The following is a 22,052-nucleotide window of genomic DNA, read 5'->3' on the forward strand; positions in this document are numbered from 1 at the left end:
AACAGCTTCTACAGCTGCATATTGAAAATCGACACGACCACTAACCACCACAAAGTTACGTGTGCAGGGCTATTCCGACTATGAAACCAATAGAAACAATTAGCTGTAGCTAGTGGCTCTAACAGCTAACCCTGGTTTGTCTTCCTTTGCTGAGGAGCACAAATAATCATCTTTTCTGTCTTGAAACCAGAGCAGTAGCAACTAAAGTTGAAAAAACGCATCAGGAAAGTATTTACAGGGGTCATAAGATAAGGGATCGAAGAGCCATTTCCCACTTACAAGAGTTGCTGCTTGCTGGCCACTAGCTAAGTCATATATGAGTGTTGTGGTGGTACAGAGCTTGTGGGAACCTGGGTGGATCGTGAGTGGCTGGGAGAGGTTAAGAAATGTACAGGCCTGTGTAGAGTCTATTGGACTACTAATGGCACTTAAAGGTAGGGATAGTAGAGGCAAACAAAGCAAAATACCCCATTTCAACATGTGTCAAGTGAAGAACATGAACTGGGCACCACTGTGGGGTTGTTATGGTCCCCAGCACATGTAGAAATAAGGACCAACTCCATAGAATGAGTTATGAATGACGAATGAAGGGCAGCAATATGCAATTAGCTCCACACATCTAGACAAGTTTCAAAAGAAGATAAAATAATGAACACTTTGGAGATATGATATAACTTGCCGCATTTCTCGTTATTTTTATATTTTAGATTACTAGACACTATTTTTAAGATGGAAGAAACTTTTTCAGGATTAAATGTTTTCATTTTGTTTGTTGTTTTTTCTGGTAAAGCTCTAAAAAAAGAAGAAAAGAAAAAGGAAGCTGTGTAGTAGTTCTTACAAGCCAAACAATACCGAAGACAAACCCTGCTGCTAATGAGGTGAGTTAGATTTCCATGGCTCCGCGCAGAGGCACTCCCACGAGGCGGTGCACTGTTCAGACCAGCATCATGCGTTCATCTGCACACAGATGCTGCTGTGAACTTAACTCGACTGTTGCTTATGTTGCCAGAAGGGATCTCGCTCTCCATCCATGGTTGTCCTCAGGATAAGAAATGTGCACAAAAGGAAATATGCACTCATCTGCCTGTGCATTGCTGGATTCATCATGTACAGATATCTTGGGTAAGTTCTTAAAATGTTACGTATGTTCCAGTAAGAGGCTGTTGTTTTCCCCTCAATGCAACGATTCAGCTTGATGTAGTTTTCACAGACACACAATTCAAACAGTCTCAATAGTAATATTGTTTGTGTGGCTTCTATAACAGTACAACAGTGTCATTGTATTACACACAGTTTGACGGTTGTCATAAGAAACTTTATTTATTTTGGGAAGTGAATAATAAGAAACTAATGGATGATGAAGAAAATGTAAAAGAAGCTCTTATGAGTTTACTGAAGTCTGATGTCCTCCTGCTCAACTCAAGACATCTGCAAATTCCTGCCAAGCATGTCATGTGGTCAGTTAGAGTACAATAGCCTGTGTTAGGCATTAAGTGACTGTGACACACTGAGTGGAACTCCTCTTCCAGCATGTCGGGAAGGGGGAGGAGGATGAGCCGAAAGGTCGGCTTGTGTGCCAACACGTCCCAGTTCACCCTCGAGGGAGAGCCCTTCCGCATCATTGGGGGATCCATCCACTATTTCCGTGTGCCCAGGGCCTACTGGAGGGACCGCCTGATGAAGATGAAAGCCTGTGGGATTAATACCCTCACTACGTACGAACACTGCTCCAGTGATTGAGTTTAGAATCACAAGCACTGTCACTGCTGAATGTTAACTGTGGGCGCCCTCCATCCTTGCAGATATGTGCCGTGGAATCTGCACCAGCCGGAAAGAGAGGTTTTTAGCTTCCAGACACAGCTGGATTTACAGTAAGGAGAATGTTCTTATATGATTAATCACCACACAGCATCCTTCACACCACCTTCCTAGCTTCTCTAACAATATTACCTGCTCTAAGGTATTTTGGATATATTCTTCATTTTCTCCTCATCATCTAAGTCCTCAGTGCTCAGGGGAGATGCTAGAGGCAGAGAGTCCCACCTGACAACAGCAGCATCTCCATAACAAAAGCAGCTTATCGAGCAATTAACTGCACAGCGATGATAAGCGAAGAGAGAGGTCCTGCCTCTGCCAGTGTTGTTGCCAGGCACTTTTCAGACTCACCAAACAATAAGAAATGGAGCCTCACTGTGAGTCTAAACTTTGGGTTTGCACAGGAAAAAGTTGCTTGTTGATTTTCTTTTCTGTTTGGATTTCAGAGCCTATATCAGTCTTGCAGCCGAGATGGAACTGTGGGTGATTTTGCGTCCAGGACCCTACATTTCCTCTGAGCTGGACCTAGGAGGACTGCCGAGGTAGTCACGGTGTTCTCTGTATGTAGGTTTATGTAGAAATTCAGAATTTTTTTGTGTGTATATTCATATGGTATGAAAAGGGACGTTAGTTTAAACTGCAAGTCTGTTCAGTGCCTGTCCTGAGTAAATAGATTTGTATTTAAGTGAATTTAACCGGACAGCACAAGAGTTACTTGATCTAACGCACAAAGTGCCATTTTTGCTTTCTGAATGAAATCAGGGTGGAAGAGTCGCATCTTGTTTAAAGTAAAGGCTTGCTCAGTGTCTCAAGCTTTGTCCAGTATTTTAGACTCACTGTGGCTCTGTTGTTAAGTGTTAACTGAGCATGTTTTCTATGTCTTTGCAGCTGGCTCCTCCAAGACAGCAGCATGAGACTGCGGACGACGCACCCAGGGTTCATTCAGGCTGTCAACACTTTTTTTGACAAGCTGATACCAAAACTGGTTCCATTGCAGGTCAGGCTGGAAACATACCAGCTGAAGCAGAGTCTGTTAATCTTTTTAATTAAAAAAAAAATGCTTGTTTGTGTTTTTCTAGTTCAAGAAAGGAGGTCCAATCATTGCCGTGCAAGTGGAAAACGAGTATGGCTCCTTTGCAAAGGATCAGAGTTACATGCTTTTCATTAAAGAGGTGACTACACATGAAACTTGATGGGATAGAACGGATCAATAGGATTATTTTCACTTCTTCCTTTGTGTTTTATTTTGAAAGGCTCTGCAATCCAGAGGGATCAGCGAACTGCTGCTCACATCAGACAAGCACAAAACGTTAAAGTCTGGGGGTGTGGATGGAGGTATATTAATAATCACACACCTAAACATAAACATGCACACACAGAGTTAACCTAATCTCGTGTAGCCCTCAGGACAGTGAAGCTTCAGAAGCTAAATCAGAGAAACATCCAGGAGCTGACTGCTATCCAGGTGAGTCTCACCTTTCCACATCACTTGTATCCATCACTGATGACAGTAAGGAGATGCAAGCTGACTGTGTGCGTGCTGCTTTTCAGCCCAACAACCCCACCATGGTGATGGATTACTGGACCGGCTGGTATGATATCTGGGGAGAGCTCCACCATGTGCTGCCCCCAGAGGGTAAGGAGGGTTCTCTGTGCTGCTAGTGGCATGTTGCTCCCCTGCTATTCATAATCAACCTGGGTGGTCTAACAATGGAGTGTCGCTCAAGGGAGTCTTCATAATTCAGCGAGGTGGTAAAAGAAGCGTACACATCCTTCTCTTAGTATCTCTGAAAGCCAATGCTACATAGTGATGTTACATTAGCAAAAAACAGGCATAAAGTGTCTTGTGCAAATTGAATTCTTCTTATATTTTATAAAATGAAAAGAAAAATATTGTGGAAATCATTGCCTGTAGTTATTTTATTAGTCTTTCATTCGTTTTTATACATTTGTGTGCAGCTTGTGCAGTGAAATACAAATCGGTCTAAATCTCCTGCTTCAGAAACCAAATTTGGAAATTGAAATCTGTTGGGTTTTTGTCTTATAATTACTGCTTTAAAGCAAATTTGTTTTAAAAACAGTCGTTTACATCAACCAAACCAGTAAACATGGAAAACCTGCTTGTGAAAAGAAATTTGGATACAGAAATCTATACTCTTACTTTACGAATACTTTACTAACCCTTGAAAGAAATGCATATATGAGTAAAACCAATCAAAGGGTAGCGTTATTGTCTGTTTCACTAGTGCTACTCTATCTCCAGTTCCTCTAAACTGCTGTAAATGTGCTTTCTTTCTCACCCCAGTGTAGATTTTTGCATGAGAAATGGCAGCTACATGCCCACAGTGGACATGCAAATGTCAGGGTCATGCTGCTTTTGAATGAGTCACTTAAAGCATTTAAGAAAATGAGTCAGAAGAGTTTCGGGATTCAAAATTTGTATTTGCATGAATCCATTTTTCTAAACACTGTGAACACGTCTCATTTCTTGTCAGATATGGTATCCACTGTAAGGGAAATTCTGAGGAGAGGCATGTCTGTCAACTTGTACATGTTCCACGGAGGATCCAGTTTTGGCTTCATGAGCGGAGCACTCGCCAATCCCTCATACAGAGCTTTAGTCCCCAGCTATGGTTGGTTCCTTTGTACTGTGCTCAGTCTCAAATAGACTCTCATGCAAATTCACAAAGACGTTTGAGTGATTAATAACTGCCGTATGAGAGCTGGAAAATGTCGTGTTCTGTACTGTTGACCTTAACACCCAGCAGGTGGCAGCAAATGACAGTTTTCGCACACTGTTGATGTTCCGCAGATTATGACGCTCCTCTGTCTGAATCTGGGGAATACACTTCAAAGTACCATCTTCTCAGGGATTTACTTTCCCGATACAAAAACAGTAAGAAAAACACGAGATATGCAGCACATTATTTTATTCAGTTACTGACCTCTTTGCCTCTCTGTGCAGCAGGAGGCTCTGACAGTCTCCCGGACATGCCAGTCCTGCATTACAGGGAGGCTTATGAACCAGCCATTATGTACCAGCACCTTTCATTATGGGATGCTTTAAGCTTCACAGAAGGAGTACGTTTATGTGAGATTATCTGTGACGTACGTATCCTGCAATGTAAAGAATTTTGCTTTTCAGACAGTTCAACTGTTTCAATTGTCTCTGCAGCCATTTAAGTCCACCAAACCAGTAAACATGGAAAATCTACCCGTGAACAACAGAAATGGACAGTCCTATGGCTACACTCTGTATGAGACTATCATCACGAGGGGAGGGCTGTTACAGTCAGGGGACAATGTCAGAGACCGTGCCCTGGTGAGTTAATGCACACTATACATGTGCATGATATTTATCCATAAGCTAATTGCTTAGCTTCCATAATGTGTTTGTAGCTGCTGAAAACAAATTTATTAAAAACAAGGAAGTCATGTCTTACTGCTAAAAGATATATGTCTGTTAAATATGAACTGAACTTTAACTGAACAAACACACACATCCACACATGTGCAATAACACTAAGTGCAATAATCTTTTCTGGCATCGTTGTATTTTTACTCAGTTGTATATAGCATTCGTATTCTATTTTTATCTTATTGTATATTTTTATTCTATTTTATTCTACTGTATATAGTATATTATTTTATTCTATTCTGTACAGTTGTGTACTGTATTTATTCTTATTGTATTCTAATTTTTGCGTCATAACTTTTGCACTGTCCACTTCCTGCTGTGACAAAACAAATTTTCCACGTGTGGGACTAATAAAGGTTATCTTATCTTAAACCTAGTGGCATAAGATAGTCAGCATAGAAAAACTGCAAATATGGGAAAACAGCTAACCAGACTCTGTCCAAGGGTTAAAAATATCCTCCTAATAGCTCATTCATTAAACATTTTTGATATTGTTCATAAAATGAACAGCAAATAAATAAATAATAAGAAAAAACCCTGCAAGAACAAAATGATTCCTTCTTGCTGAAAATTTGAACAATCAAATATAAGCAGGAGCCAGAGGACAGTTAACCTAGTTTACATCAGTCACACAGGCCAACAGACAAGTTAACAACCACGCGGCAACTGCTGGTCATTATAAGAAAATTAATATTTCGCAGCCGGCTGTGAGTTGTTAAGCTGTTAAGTATAAGCTATTCATTCCTGAAAAAGACAATCAGTGACTTCATGGTAACCAGTTATCTGAGTGCTGTGATTGCTTTGGTCACTGTTGCCAGGGCCACCTGTAGTTTGTACTGAGATGCCGACTTGTCTGCAAACACTACCTCTGAGTGGTCAGCTAGCACATGTTGGGGAATATACATTTTATACACTTTCCTCTAGAGTTTGCCACTTTAGCCCTGACTGAGGTCTTAGCAGAGCAAAAACACTGGGAAACAGTGACTCTGTCCAGTTCGCTCACTGTTACTCAAGATTACAAAATCTTGTAGTTCCATTAAAGGCACATATTTCAGTTGTGAATTGTTTACCAACAGCTTACTTCAGTTCGATGTCAGAACTGCTTACGTTATTCAACAACTGAACAAATGTGATCAAATGTCACACTGAAGTTATAAACCTAAACTCATCTGTTTGACCATCTTCACAAGTTCTTATGTATTGTTTACAGCTCTCTGCTCGTGGATGTCGTTTCCAGCTTTTTCCTCTCTCACTTTCATTTGTTCCTGCGGGATAGTTGCCCGCTCTGTCTCTACACTTGATGGGCTTCTCTCCCTCACATATTCTCTGGTGAATTTTAAATTCTACCAATTTTCTCAAAGTTAATGTCAGCCACAGCTATATCTGACAGCTCAGGTGCAGCGCAGGATTGAGCCAGAGGAGGACTGCTTTATGACAAACTATTCCACTGTGTAAATCTGAGATTTGTGCTCCTACGGTGTGCAGAAAATCTTCAGACAGTTCATTGTTTTTTCCACAAATAAAAAAAGGATTACAAAATCTTGTAATTCCATTATAGTTCCTGACCTGTCTGGATATTGCAGTTGTGCAAATTACCATTGTTTATATATATATAACATATAATGCTAGATATTTATTAAAGTAAGCATTAATTGGATCAGTCAAAGCTGAGCACACTGCTAAAACCTTGGCCCTGTCCTCGACCTGCATGCTTGCAGACTCCCTTTCAGTCTATTATTTAATTGAAACCAAACAGAAGTGAACTGAACAGTGTTTTTAGTCACATACATAGAGATCTAAACATCTCTCTGGTAAATAATGTTTAGTGTTCTTCTGCACATCATGCAGGTCCCATGGTTTCAGGTTAATTCAGGGTTATGGTTTATCATAACGCCACTCTCCTCTGGATAAATCCTGAGGTCCACCTGAGGCTTAGTCCTCAAACTCACACAGTTTTAGCACTTTCACAGATGAGTTCCCCCCAAAGAAAATCATCCTGATTCTTCTTCCTCTTCTTTTCATTTCTCTACATAGTCACACTGTTTTCATAAAGAACCATGTGTACAGCATTAGCTTAAATTGTATTATTTTTGTCAGACCCTCATTCGCTTCTTTTGCACTCCCTCATCAAAGGCCTTTATTTTTAGACACTAATTCGTACACCTCTTGTCAGGTAATTACTAAAATAAGCTGACTGCATCTTTGGATATAAAGATAGCTCACTGTTTGCATCACCATATGATCTTTCCACTTCCATGGACACACTTTTGTAAATGCATCATCATGCTAATTTGCCCTACAGCACTGACACTCGGCCTTTTTGGTAAGCCCTAAAAGAGGGTTTAGCACTGGCCCAGATATTAGTAGATCTGGTTTGAGATATTAAACTGACAGGTTTGACCACTCATGCTGTCTTTACCAGTTTTATTGCATGAAATGCTCTTAAAGTGAGGACCAACCAATTAAACTTCGGCTTAAGTGGATATTTCATTCTTCAAAGAAAAAGGGGTGGAGCGTTGCTCTGGTGCCTTCCAGCAGGACACAGTTTAAACTAAATTACTACAGTTATTTGACACTAATGTTTTTTACTCCAGGTGTTTGTAGACAGAAGCTACATTGGCCTTTTCAAGCGCCAGAGTCTGGAGCTGGCGGTTCCTGATGGTAAGGTATGATATCAAGTTGAACAGTGAAGAGAAAGGCTTCATTCAGTGTGATGGATGCTGGCGAGGCAGCTGTCTGGCTGTTAAAACGATCAAAAAACATAAATGTGATTGATCCCTACAGGGACGTCGTACCTTGAGTTTATTGGTGGAGAACTGTGGACGAGTTCACCAGGGAAGGGAGCTTGACAAGCAACGTAAAGGTGACTGACTGAAATTTTTGCTGTTCATCGCTCTGCCTGCTTTTAAATCACTCAAGCAATCAGTTTGTAGAGGGCAAGCCAATTTCGATTTGTGTTTTTGCAGGACTAGTGGGAGACATTTTATTAAACAATATCCCCTTGAGAGATTTTACAATATACAGCCTGGATATGAAACCCAGCTTCCTTGATAGGTTTGTAGACTTTATTAAATCTAATACGCTGCATATTACTTGCTTTTGTCTGTAATAGTGTGTTTGATGTGGCCTTATTTCAGTCTTTATCAAGCACCCTGGAAAAGTCTTTCTGAAACACCCAGCTTCCCTGGATTTTTCATGGGCAGACTGTTTGCATATGGGTATCCAAGTGACACATTTGTGAAGCTGCCAGTAAGTAAACAGCTATGTTAAAAAATAAGTAAATGACATTTAAATGAATGGAAAAGACTAATCACATTGTTACACCTTGAAATCCAATAAATTAGAAGAAGGAATTCCGATGACTGAAACCTCCTTGTGGAGTAGCAGGTGGAAACTGACTTTTAAATGTCTGTCATTAGGATCTTTTGTGCTCTATCCTGTTGAAGTGTCTGCCTGTGAGTCTTCAGTCTGGAAGAGGGTATAAAAAGCTCTTCAAATTATTTGAAATAACAAAATTAACTGTAAAGAAAATCAAATTACTGCCAGTTCACCGCTGGGTAGCTTGCAGGCATTGATTCAGCTTTGCATTCTTCAGCATCGCCTGAATATACAGTAATGTGAATCCGTTTATCTGAAAAGTGAGCTGAAAGTGGACCTTTTTGAAAGGATAATGATCTGAAGCACATTCGTGAAAGAATGGCTCAGAAAGAAGAAATGGAAGGTCATGCAATGACTTGGTTGAAAATAATAAAACCTTCAGTGTCACTGAAATGTTGAATGGGCATTTAAACCAAGGAGAATCATTTTACAGGGAAGAGAGTTTAGAAAGCAGGTACTGGTGGACGTACACAAAACTCCTACAAGGAGTGCCAATGGGGGCAAAATGAGCTTCTGATACTGTGGGTGTAATTTATTTCATTTTAAACAGAAGTATCTGAGATCTGTTGGTAATCTTATTCAATGAACCACTGAAGAATTACCATTTGTGCTGTCCTTCAAGTACTATAAAACATCTTTTGTCTGCGGCATTTTTAAAATAGTCAAATGTTTCCTCATCTAAATATGTTAAAAACATACATAAAGAAGCCAGGTGTGTTTATACTTATTTTTTTAATTTGTTTTAATAAATGTATGTGTCTGGGATCCGCAGGGCTGGGAGAAAGGTGTTGTGTTTATCAATGGGTTGAACCTTGGGCGCTACTGGTCCATTGGCCCCCAGCAGACTCTCTACCTCCCAGGTCCTTTTCTCAATAGTGGAATCAATCAGGTATAACTGTTCAGAAGCAAATGATGAATTATGATGATTGTTGCACTTTGTTAGTCTGTGTGAGCGCCGCTTACAGCTACATCCAGAGTCCGTGGATGCATCCTTCAGGTCGGAGAACAGCTAATTTTAATAAAACGAGCTTGTAGTTTGATATCTGCTGTCACAGTATGATTGTAAACAGCTGTTGTTGGCGTTTGTAATGTTGGTTCTAATGAGTTGTTGATCCCAAAAGTTCACATATGTAAATGTGTTTCACATTTTTTTCTCCTTAGTTTAATTAAGAATTTTAATTATTGCTTTTGTTTCTGTATCTGACAACCGTGACCTGATTTACTGTTAAACTGTTTCAGCCTTTGTGTTTTGTTTTGCTTCATTTCTTTTCTTTTTTTGCTTATATACTAAGTTAGCTTTTGCAATAGTGGCTTTGTATGATTGTTTCCCTGGATGCAAGCGATTATCATTTCATATAAGAATTACAGCAGAAGAACTGAAAGTAATTTAAATAAAAAAGTAGAGCAACACAATTTTTTAGGCTAATATTCTGTTCTAGAATATTTTTTATTCTCATAAATACAAAATGGTACAGCGCTTGTGTCCTTTCTTGTAGGTCTTTAACTACACAGCCAAAGCAGACGTGCTTGCATGCAGTCCTCCAAAAAACCTCCACATAGCTTCATCGATCATTGGCGATGATGCTATGTAGAGGCAGAAAGATGATTGGTTTAAAGGTTTGCTAGAATAGGAAATAGATGACAAAGAATTTCTTAAAAAAGTATAAGACAGAATATAGACTTATGTAAAAGATGGTTGCAGCCACCATGATGTCACCCAGGGATGGATCTGGCTGTGTAGCCATCTGGTCATAACTACTTGAGACTGATAGCAATACACAGAGTAAAAATTGTAGTTTGACTAAAACATGAAGTGTAATAGTTGTTAAAGTGTTGTAATAGTGAAAGTTGTGCCACACAGGTTACAATGTGTCTTATTTTCTCCGTTTCCATATGTTTGCATCTAAAGTGATGGCACAAGGACATACTTCTGATTGGATCACTCCCACTCGTCCCATCTTTCTACACAACTAAATTAGTTCTGATTGGATTTCTCTCTCTCTCTATAATATCTTCATCCCGTTTTAATCATTGATGAAAGAGTCAATAGACATCATCATAGTTTTTGTCCCTGTGACTTTAGCTTTTATGTAGTTATTGTCTTGTTTTTGTCAGAAAAAAGGTTGTTGACTAAAAATATGATGAAAATTATTGGTCTACAAAATTAACACTGCTTACTTGCTCTCTCTTATCTAGTGTTAGACGAGAAGACTGACGATATTAATGTGTTTAGGTTTTCCAAGGCTTCCAATAGCTTAGCCCAGCCTAGGATCACCATAGCTAATTTACATGTTGTTTGTTGTATGTTTCATTCATATTTGCTTGTAAGATGATTTTGTTACCTTCTGGGCGACTCAGGTTAGCCGTTTCCTCCTCTTCACACTCTTTATACTAAATATCTGCTGGCTCTAGCTTTGTAAACTGCTGTACTCTTAATGTATTTTTGTACTATAATTGCAAAAACCAAACAAATCTCTAACACTTGTCTGTGTTTTTTTTTTCACACTCAAATAAATTAGGTCATTGTGTTTGAGGAACAAGAGGGAGACTTCAAGGTCCACTTTGAGGATCAGGCTGATCTTGGCATGGCTGCTGACATCCAGTGACCAACATCACGTCACAATTCCAATGTTTGTGTTTATGTGTGTATGTATATAAAATTTGCATTTCTTTTGTATTACTAGGTGTTTATCATATCAGGAGGAATTGAAATACAGGGAAACAATAAATTCTGTCAAATCCAATAAATTTCACCTACATATATATTGGGGGCTCATTCGGGATTCATTTTGAATATGGCACAGTTTAGTCTGGTAGATTTTATAGCTAATCCTACTTTATAACAGCTTGATGTACGAAGGAAATATGATTTATGTGCAGTTGCCTCACATTTTGAAATCTCTGTGTCTAAATCCATGAAAAGCGAATTTAGAACTCTGGTGAAATGGGCATATACATATATGCACACACACACACACACACACACACACACACACACACACACACACACATATATATATATATATATATATATATATATATATATATATATATAGAGAGAGAGAGAGAGAGAGAGACATGACTCTTTAAATCAAAGACAGAGTCACGATTGTATGGGAGCAGTTTAAACCTATGTACATACAGTACCCTTATTTACAATAAATCTTTACACATACAGCAGAATTATTAAGCAATGATCACGTTCTGTGAATTTACAGTCTTAGAGTAACAATTTTAGGGAGTCTGGCTGTGGCCGGTGTGTCAGATTGTTAAATCTGTATTGCCTATGTGAATATACTTGAGTATGTATCAAGTAGCAGTTACTGCAATCTTAGGTCTGTAAAGCAAAAATCAGCTTCATGAGGCAGTAGTTTGAGCAGCTGTCAAATGAAACACAAGCAACATAGCAGTAGCATCAGACCCTAATCAAGTCAAGTCAAAGTTCAATGTTTCAAGTGTTTGAATGTTTCAAATGTCTGCAAATTAACACTGAGAACTGACGGAACTCTTAAAACGATACAAAGTCATACAGAACATTTGCATTCTTAAGTGGTGTTGCTGCAAGTCAGTGGAGTATGAACTCATTACTCGCAAGCCTTCCATCCACGGTGAGAATAATTAGAATGTATAACACAGCTATTTGAAAGAATGCACTTCTGATTTTCAGAGTAATGGCTTTACATTCCATCGACTCTCACACGTACTGTTCACAACTAACATACCAATGCTACAAATTACTCTGAAACAATAAATAACTGCTAAGAAACCTTCACCCAGCGCAGTCTTAATTAGCTTATGAGGAAGTCTTTGAGTTTGACAGGCTAACAGCAATACTGGATCCTCTTTTAAATATGAGTGCATGTCAGCGCTGTTACAGCATGTTAAGCTTGTAGTAAATGAATGCGAGAGAGGACGCTGCTGTTAATAAGCCACTGCTCCATGTTTTTGTGTGCATGTGTGTCTGTGAGCAGTGTGACAGCTCAGTGTGCGCAAATGTATGTTCAAAAGTAGCAGGGCTCCTAATTAGTACTGGGTTCACTGTTGTACAGTACAAAAAGGGGGAGGGCTCAGATCCCATCAGTGCTGTCTAACAGTCGGTGCTGACTCTCTTGAAACAAGGACTTCTTTTATTTCCCTGTGCAGCTCTTTCCCCGACAGCCAGCTTGCATCAAAACAAAAGGGCCCCATTCAGTTCTGATTGGATGGTTGGCTGGTGTTGATGTCGCTCACAAGGCTCTTTATTGCTTGCTGTACCATCTCTTCCTGCAGCTAAGTCATGTGACATCCCTTATCTCAGAGGAGACCTCAGGTGGCAAACTCCTTTCAGTGCTGCTCCAGAACACACCAGTCGTTTTTGTGCAGTTGTGCTTTGATACTCTGTGGTCGCTCAAGCACACATGGCTTTGCTCTGCCTCTTCAACTGGACACGCGTAGCTTCATGCTAAGCTGTGGTGAAATACAGCTGCTGCGTCCTGGTAATACTTTTGACCGTGACTGTTGCTTTTTCGGAGCTCAGGTTGGTTTGAATCCAGGGAGAGCTCAGTAGAAACATTCCTCCCCTGAAACAAAAAAGTTTACACTTAATAAGTGCAATCAGGAAAAAAAGAAAATGAATTATTAGCCATGATAGAGGCCATGTAAAGCTTTATCAATGCAATATGATGTTCAAAATATCATACTCCCAAGTTTCCAGCATGGCAGTAGCATGCAAACTGACTTCCATGTGTCATAATTACAATGCGAAACCTCAGATTTTTAAGTACAGGTTCTGCCAAACACTGTTTGTATATAATCCCTTTAAAAATACAGCAATATAATCTGTGTGCACAGGCTTTAAATGACCTGTTTCTAATATTGTAACTAATTTGTTTTTATAAGTAATCCATAACTTGTCCAATGATCCATGTGAGCCTGCATCCTAGCTGATGTAGGGGAAGAGACAGGCTCAGTGGTCTATCACAGGGCTATGTTGTTTTGCCACTGCATGGAAAAGAATTACCTCGGGGAATTTGTCTGTAGATGCTCGTAAAGAATCATAAATATGACATTAAAATCATGTATAAAATTTACAGGTTTATTTTTATAAACCTGTAATTTTCACAAGTGCAAATGGTTCACATATTAACAAGCGGTAATTAGCAGTCTCCTTTATGTTTGAAAAAGATGGAGATGGCTGATATTATTATGCAAGAATGGCAACGTTCCATCTTTTCTTTTCTTCTTCTCATTAATATATATTAATAATGGTGAAATTATTACCAGATTTGCATATATTTTCAATCGATTTCTTTTTACTGTGTATGCGCCAAATGCTAACATAGCTGTTTCAACAACACCTGAAGGAGTGTTCATTTAAATGCAATAAATTAGGACTTTTGTGGTGCCAGCTAACATTCACCATTTAAATGATTGCTGAATGTTCATCAGCTGATCTTCTTTCTCATTATCTAATCTTGGTTGAAAAAATTATTCTAAAAAGAAAGTTTCACGGGTGTCTGCAATACCATGTCACTGTATGCTGGACAGCCTTCTTAAATGTTGGCTGGACAAACTGTGCTATGCATCAGGGTTTTTGTCACTTTTTCCATTTTAAGGATGGGTTCAGTTAAAGTTTTACAGTCAGCCTTGTTTATGGTTTCTTGCATTAGGTTCCTCTTGTATCTCCTGTGAGAGCCTGTCAGTCCTTTGTATATGTTTCCTGTGTTATGTCCGTGTCTCCCTCTGTGGCTCGTCTCCCTTTCCTGTTCCCATGTTCCCCTCCTTGTGTTTCATTCCATGTCTTCCCTGCCTGTTATGTGCATGCATGTCTGTACTTCCCCCAGTTCCAGTGTCAAGCCTGTGTGTTTTAGTCTGCATCTCAGTATGTTTCCTGTTTTATTCTGACAGTCTCTCATCCAACGTTCATTTTACCTATGTCATTATGTTTATTACAACACTCTGTAGTTGAGGGTTTATCCAGAAGGCTATGCGTGCAGTTTTTCCCCATCTTTTTTTCTCTCAAGATTTTCTCTCATGATACTGCATCTTTATTGTTTATTTCTTTCAGGGACTGTGTTAATCACACAAACAGAAAACATGATTTGTATCAGATTAAGCTACTGACTAATTTATGAGGCTAGCTCAAGCTCTAAATATCACAGGAGAGCTTATGAGACCACAAACTCTCTGCGGGAGCCTCTGAAAGAAAAAGACACAGAAGAACAAGACAAGGAAGAAAAAGGACTTATTGCCACCGACTGTCTCTACATGACTCTTTGCAAAGAAAGACAGACAGCAAATTTATACTATCAAGCTATCTGAACTCGAAACTGAAACTAAATAAAAAAAGAAGAAGCAAAAGTGGCTGCTTTGGCTTTTCACCTAACTCGTTTCAACATTGTGTCTTAAAAATCATATTTATATACAACTACATGTTTATAGTAGAGATGGCACGATACCACTTTTTTATGTCCGATACCGATATCATAAATTTGGATATCTGCCGATACCGATATGAATCCGATATAGTGTTTTTTAATCAACAAAACTGTTTTTTAAATATCTTGCTGCATTTTGTATAAGTTCATACTCAAGTTTAAAACAACAACTACACTAAACAACTACACTATGAAGCGCCTTGAGGCGACTTTTGTTGTGATTTGGCGCTATATAAATAAAATTGAATTGAATTGAATTGAACTAAAGCTATTCTGTTATACCTGTATGCAAAAAAAAATTTTTATAGTTCAGCAATACTGATCAATCTAATAAACTTAAACCTACACCATCCTCCCTATTCTGGTATTTTAAAGAGTACTTAGCGTAAATATTAAGCAACCTAACTAATAGTGTTCCAACTCCCAGCAACAACAAAAATAAATAAATAAAAAATAGGGAACCACCCCTCACGCTCCACCTCATGATGCTTAATCGACGTAACCAACCTTAATTTGATGCAGTGTGGAAAAAAAATGCACAGAAATCAATTATTTTTCAAGAAATATTAAATAGATTCAACATCTTTCTTCAACAAAATTGCAGACTGCACAGATGGTACCTTCCCAAAGGAAAAAGTACTATAGCTTACTAGGGTATATATATTAGACTTAATAGTTACTATATACAGTAATTGACTTCTATTCATTTTGCATCAAATTAAAACTTTGGGTGTCAGATAATTATTTATTAAAAGCTAGACATTTTAAATGAGAATAAGAAAGAAAAGTATGTATGTTTGTGCCCCCTTTTCCCTGTTCATGCCCTATCGGCCCCCTGGCTAAACTTTGCTAGATCCGCCCCTGCACAGTTACCAGCCGTCAGCTACGTAGAAAAAGATCCTGGTGTAGAAAGTAATATTAAATAAATTGTAACAACAGCTTATCAAGCTTAAACGTGCTGCTGTTGTTTATCTGCTGGTTTCCTCTTTCTGGTGTAAAGTGGGCCAAAAGCAAACTAGAGACACGGACTCACGACAGAAAAGCCGATCAGCTGATCGTTAAGCAGTTTCATGATTGAAGTAGCAGCAAGAAGAGGCAGTCGCTCCATATATCGTTTGTTAAGCTTAACGCAGGAATGCTTTACAAACATTCAGAGATGGACTTACACACTTGCTTTACTTCTCTCGGGATAACTTTGTCGGAGATGAAATGCCGGGTTGCTAGCGAAGCTCCAAATGCTATCCAGACCACCGACAGGTCCCGCATGCCACAGCCGCTCTATCACGTGATGCATACTGCTCCGAGTGCTAACGTTCTGAGGTGAGTTACGGCGTGTGGCAAGTTTTGTGAGGTGCTTTCGTGATATTTAATGGATCGGATTACATTTTTTATTTTTCTCCGATATCCGATCCAGTAATTTAGGTCAGTATCGGACCGATACGATACGTAATATCGGATCGGTCCATCTCTAGTTTATAGTGGTTAAAAAATTGGGTGCAGGAAAAAAATTGTCAGTGAACAAATCACTGATGGCGCCCCTCCCTGAGCCTGGTTCTGCTGGAGGTTTCTTCCCATTAAAAGGGAGTTTTTCCTCCCTACTATTGCCAAGTGTTGCTCATATGGATCTTTAGATTGTTGGGGCTTTTTTAAAACCAACCACTGGCATCAAATTTAGGACTTAGCAATTCATCATAAAGTTGAGGTATTATCCTCAAACATATTTGCGAGTCCTTTTTAGTTTTATATAAAAATGATTTCTAGGGCACTAAGGCTAATCACACACTAATTAGAACAATTGGATAACATTGTGAAAAAGAAAAAGAAAATAATGTTTGAAAAACTAGATATGTAATTTTTTCATATAGATTTCAAACAACATACTATTTGATGTCAACATATTTTTGTTACATCTGCTGTGCTCGTTGGTGTGTGTGAGTATATCCTTCTGTCTTGCTTCACATTTTACTTCTGCTTGGCTAGCTTTAGCCATGCTAGCATCAGCACAGGTAGAAACAGATATACATCAGAGAATCGGCCATGCATCTAAACTCAAAAGGAAAACTATAAAAATAAAAATATGGATAACTTTCAGATTAGATCCACATTTCCAACAGTAAATACACATTATTTCATATTATGCTAAAGTCAATGGTTATCCATTTTAGGCTACGTCCACACGTACACGGGTATTTTTGAAAACGGAGATTTTCCGTTTTCGTTTTAAAAAATAATCCCGTCCACACGTAAACGCAGAAATGAAGGAAAACGGTGCTATGAACATGCCAAAGCAACAGGTGGCGATATATTCCTAACCTGTAGAAATGTTGGCCAATCAGAAGTCTAGAAGCCTCGGTGGGAAATAGTAAACAAAGCTGGGGCATAGAAGCAGAACCGAGTCGTATGTGTGGAGGGACAGTAACTGTGTGTGTATATGTAAGCATTTAAACACTGCAGAGAGTAGAATTAACAGTAACAGTATTGTAGAAATTCATTTCACCGAAACAATAACGTGGCGCACTGTGTGACGTCAAAAAAGGCGCACACCTTTGACGCTGCGTTTTCTGCGTTTTTCTCGTCCACATGTAAATGCAAAAACGGAGTTTTCAAAAATATCCACCCTGGCCGGAGTTTTTAAAAAATCTCAGTTTTCAGTGACTGAAAACGCAGTTTACGTTTGCATGAAAGGCGCAAACGCATAGAAAAATCGGCGTTTTCAAAAATACCCGGGTACGTGTGGACGTAGCCTTAGAGAGCTCAGAAATGGCTTCAGGGACTTTGTTGTGACAACAATTTTCATCTGACGTTTGTTTACTGAAAGTCTACCCAGTCAGAAATACAAACTGAACAACACTCATACAAAAGTCTAGACCATACGTTTCCTCTCAGCTCAGTAACCTGGGTTTGGTAAATGAAAAGTGGTTTTGTTACATATGCTGACACTGTCCCTCGTTTCGTTTCTGACACTCCACTCACATATTCACATCATACTTTTCTTCTGTATGGACACACTGGCTCTTTCACTTCAGTCACACTGAATGTGTCAGTAGAACATTTTTTACATGCTGTAGACAGCAGAAAACAGTCAGCTGCCTGTGTTCAATATATGTTGTCTGACTTGTTTGAGAAAAATAGTGTAAGACATGCAAAGCCCCATGGAATGAACTATGACACCATGTTGGAGGGTATATTGTCAAAATAATTATGGTGCCCAATGTCCCAAAAGTTATAAACCCACATTAGAACCAAGGTCAATATGACAATAATCAAGGCAACTTCAGTGATCAACAGTAGTGTGAAAGCTTTAAGAGAAATGTGGAGAAACAGCCTTTCAAAATATTTCTGTGGGAATAGTTTTTACAACTCAAAAGAGTTCTATAAGCAAAATATGAACAAAGAACAAACTATACTATATTACAGGTTAATATGTGAATAAAAGCAGAATCTATTGATTTGCATGTCATAAACCTATATTTTATTCACAATAGAACTCAGAAAACATATCAAATATTTAAACTGAGAGGTTTTGAAAAATATTAGTAAATATTTAAATTGTGTTTTTATTTATATTGTTTAAATATTTTTTTTTTTTAATGTTTTTCATTTCAATAAAAAAACTTCTAAAAAAGCTTCTAAAAAACATTTGAAACAACCTGTAATATCTGTGATTCCACGCGTGGGAAAATATAAGAGAAGGGAGCTCATCCAGGTCACTACTTCTGTTTAACTATGGATATGTATCACACATTTGTCTCAATAGCTGCAAAAATTCTAGAAAACCAAATTTATTGAAAATTTAAGGCAAAATTTGACTTCCTGTGACATTTCTGTTTTGGCACTGATAAAAATCTGGAGGGGCAGAATATTATTTGGAGGCTTGAATTTATTAAAATACAGCAGAGCTAAGAGAAAAGCCTCATCCAACAAAGTAGATACTTGACCTAGAAACAGGGTTTCTATTATGGCTGTCATAAAAAAAAATTCTCAGATACCAATAGATACTAAAAATGTAGATGCTCATTTGCAATAGTATCAATAACAACAGTGCAATCTTTGCCGTTTCTATTTGACATAACTTCACACAGCACGCTGCAGACAGGCAGACACGCAGCTCCTCTCCTCTCTAGCAACTAAACTTGGTGACGTTAACAACATTGAACAACAGTTTGAAGAATTCTGGGGGTCAGTACAGCTTCTGTTAGAAGAACAATGAGATACAGATACGTTATCATAAATGTTAATCTGGCTGAAATGGCATGTAAATGTTAGCTGGTTAACAATGAGCAATTGCCGCATAGTCACAAACCCAACCTCAGGGGGTCACAAGCTTCTTGTGCCAGACCCACGCCGAGATACTTGGGCAGACATCCAATGCGGCAGCCCCTTTGGAAATCAGGGAGCGGCCAGTCTGATAGCCGTATTAGCCATCTGTTCAGTTATCATTAAAGTCTTATAGTGGCAACTATGACTAAAAACCCCGGTGAACTATTTCTTCAGGTCTATGCACTGATGGTCCACTAAGACAAAATGAATTGCTTTGAAAATGTATTACATACAAAGGTCAGACATTCATTTCAAATTAGGTGTGTATTCTGGGTGCCCATATTCTTTGGGTTTGAAGTTGCTTTTCCATTCCCGCACACCCAAAGTAATCACTGTGTTGAAATGCAGTAATTTGCATTTCTAAATCTCCGTTATTACCTGTGTCACGTGAAGGATGTCATATCTCTACGTTAGAGTCTGTAAATCCTTTCTTGCCCTCATTTACCAGCACAGGCTTCTCTGTCCTTGTGTGCCATACTAATACCTAGAGGTAAGGAGAAAGGCATGGACGAGCAAAAAAATACTCAATATGATGAGATACTAATACAGACATTTTGGCTAGAAATGCTGTTTGCTGGTAATAGGCTGCCTCATATCTGCTACACAATATCCAGACGCAGAACATAACATATTTAAAATGAGCCTCTGAGCTTAAAGGGTTGGCGCTAAGCTGACAGTTTAATGACTTTAAGAACAAATTCTTCTGACAACACAAGATCCTAAGACTCGTCTTCTTATTCTACCAGCATTTCCAGATGCAGCTTGTTTCATTGTCATTTCACTGGCATTGCATGACATTTTAAACATATAGAAAGCCTCCTCTTCTTACCTTAGTACAGTTAGCAGCTTTAGGCTCCAAGTCACTGAGAGTGACCAGCTCTTTTAATAAGCTGCTCTCCTGATATCCTCCCTTTACCCCACGCAGCTTGAAATAAGCCTGAGGTTTGGACAGAATGAGCTGCAGGTTCACCGCAAACCCAGCCATGTCAATAGCAAAGGGCCGGTGCGGGTCAAATACAGTTTTCCAGCCAAACACCTTCCCCAAGGTGTTTACTTTGGGTGACTCATAACGCAGGCCACCCACAAAAGCCACGGGCCACACCGACACCTTTTTAGTGGAACGCATCTGTTAGTTGAAAACAGACACAGAAATAAACCACTTATGCAAGTCATTTAAAAACCCATACAAAAGATTACATTTAGCTAAAGATCACAGATGGTAAAAAATGGACGTAGTGTGATGTCAGTTTGTGAAATCTGCATCACAAACTTGGTGTTTAGAAAAGGGACTTAAAAAGTTAGAGCTGAGGACACTGCAATGAGCACGGGATGGTGCTTGTCAATGACGTGCTAATGCACACGCCTACTGTCCTCTAGTTGCTTTTTGACTCTAATGGAATCATCATTTAGAAAATATAAGAGTTTTAAAGCAAGTCGCACAGACCTGTCGGCGACCATCTGGCAATCACCAGTCACTAGGGAAAAATGTGCACTCCCCTGACCAGCTGTTAGTAGTTGCTGAAAGAAACTGTTTGCTAAAGCTCCCAAAAACGCAGGGCTGGAGACAGTCACTGACCTGCTGCTAGTCACTGGTTGCCAAAGTAAAAGTGTTTATTCTGCAAACGGTTAGGGTGCGGTTTCTGGCAGTTGCTAGTGTGAAACTGGTTATAAAGAAGAGTATAAAGCTGTACTGAAAGTCTCTTTGTTATTGCTTATTATTAACATATTATTACATTTGCTTGTAGTAACATGAGAAATGCTAGCTTGTTTGCAGGTACTTTCACTAGCTACGCAGCAGTGAAGTGTGTAGCAACACAAAACATTGAGAACGTTTACTTCTCCTGTTTGTTGTGCAGAAACCTCTATGCAATCATTTTCACATAACAGAAGCCAGTAACCTTCTGCAAGCCTTCATCAATTACTTGAGATATACACATTTTTTCCTTAGCTACTGGAGGTTACCTATGCCTATGTGAGGTGTAACACACACACACACACACACACACACACATATATATATATATATATATATATATATATATATATATATATATATAAATAAGACTTGTAACTAGCAACTAAAACCATAAACTCACTGGAAAAGTGTTTCATGAAGTCGTAGATTAAGAAAGCCAAATTAAATTTCCTCACCTCCTCAAACAGCTCCAAGCTATAGGTGTTGTCATCATCTGCAAAGTAGACAACCCCAGGCTGGCTGTTATTTACGCTGAAGGTCTCCCGTAACCACCGGAGAGCTAGGTTCCTCTGTATGGTACCACGTGGTATTCGGGGGTCCCTGGTGTCCCCGCGTACCTTATAGTTCCTAGGTGTCTCCACATTGAGGTGGGTGTAGTTGAGCCCTGTGTTGTGGAGAAGATGACTAACCAGACTGGTCCGCCTCTGGGAGTCTTCTACCAGGATCCAATGCAAGTTGACCACATGAAGCAAAGTGTTGGCCAGCCGTGTCAGCTCTGCTTTCTGCACCGGGCGGCTGTAAGTGGGAGTGATGATGTGGATAGTGGGCAATATATCCGACCAGGGTGGAGGGCGGCTGTATATATATTCCGTGCGTACCACCTCCACAATGTCCCGGTTCTGAAGCGAGCATGACTCCTTAAAAGCAAAGGTGTTTCTGGAGTTGGAGTGACCATCAGTCCTGTCATCTAGTCAGTAAGAAAACACATTACAATGAGCTTCTGTGTGCT

At 39.2% G+C, this 22,052-nt stretch overlaps 2 protein-coding genes across 7 annotated transcripts in view; one reads left to right on the forward strand and one right to left on the reverse strand.

Moving 5' to 3' along the window:
* Window positions 1-986: 986 nt before the first annotated feature.
* On the forward strand, window positions 987-11,519 carry LOC146565214 (beta-galactosidase-1-like protein 2). 4 transcript variants are annotated; one of them, XM_085288188.1, is made up of 19 exons: window positions 987-1,122; window positions 1,530-1,715; window positions 1,803-1,871; window positions 2,262-2,357; window positions 2,704-2,812; window positions 2,895-2,987; window positions 3,069-3,150; window positions 3,216-3,280; window positions 3,367-3,451; window positions 4,311-4,448; window positions 4,628-4,711; window positions 4,781-4,896; window positions 4,991-5,137; window positions 7,828-7,899; window positions 8,018-8,096; window positions 8,200-8,287; window positions 8,371-8,482; window positions 9,384-9,500; window positions 11,131-11,519. In XM_085288188.1, exons 1-19 carry the CDS (start codon window positions 1,031-1,033, stop codon window positions 11,215-11,217), a joined length of 1,917 nt encoding a protein of 638 aa, XP_085144314.1. In that variant the 5' UTR covers window positions 987-1,030; the 3' UTR covers window positions 11,218-11,519. The 4 variants fall into 4 exon arrangements, 3 of the variants coding, with proteins under 3 accessions (XP_085144314.1, XP_085144315.1, XP_085144316.1); XM_085288189.1 differs by having other exon boundaries at window positions 4,784-4,896; XM_085288190.1 differs by having other exon boundaries at window positions 1,016-1,122; window positions 4,628-4,896.
* Window positions 11,520-13,037: 1,518 nt separating this feature from the next.
* The window catches only part of b3gat1b (beta-1,3-glucuronyltransferase 1 (glucuronosyltransferase P) b), a 60,254-nt gene continuing 51,239 nt past the window's right edge, over window positions 13,038-22,052 (reverse strand). For all 3 annotated transcript variants that reach the window (XM_085288205.1, XM_085288207.1, XM_085288204.1), the window contains 4 exons: window positions 21,499-22,010; window positions 20,177-20,473; window positions 19,726-19,831; window positions 13,038-13,170 (listed from right to left, as the gene is read on the reverse strand). In XM_085288205.1, coding sequence (XP_085144331.1) covers window positions 19,745-19,831; window positions 20,177-20,473; window positions 21,499-22,010 — 896 coding nt within the window. In that variant the 3' untranslated portion in view covers window positions 13,038-13,170; window positions 19,726-19,744. The remainder of the gene's footprint in view (window positions 13,171-19,725; window positions 19,832-20,176; window positions 20,474-21,498; window positions 22,011-22,052) is intronic.

Source organism: Mchenga conophoros, linkage group LG10, assembly GCF_057382185.1.
Source record: "Mchenga conophoros isolate Kocher_MC1m ecotype Shallow Benthic linkage group LG10, M_conophoros_male_GT1.1, whole genome shotgun sequence".
In the NCBI taxonomy this organism is placed as follows: domain Eukaryota; kingdom Metazoa; phylum Chordata; class Actinopteri; order Cichliformes; family Cichlidae; genus Mchenga; species Mchenga conophoros.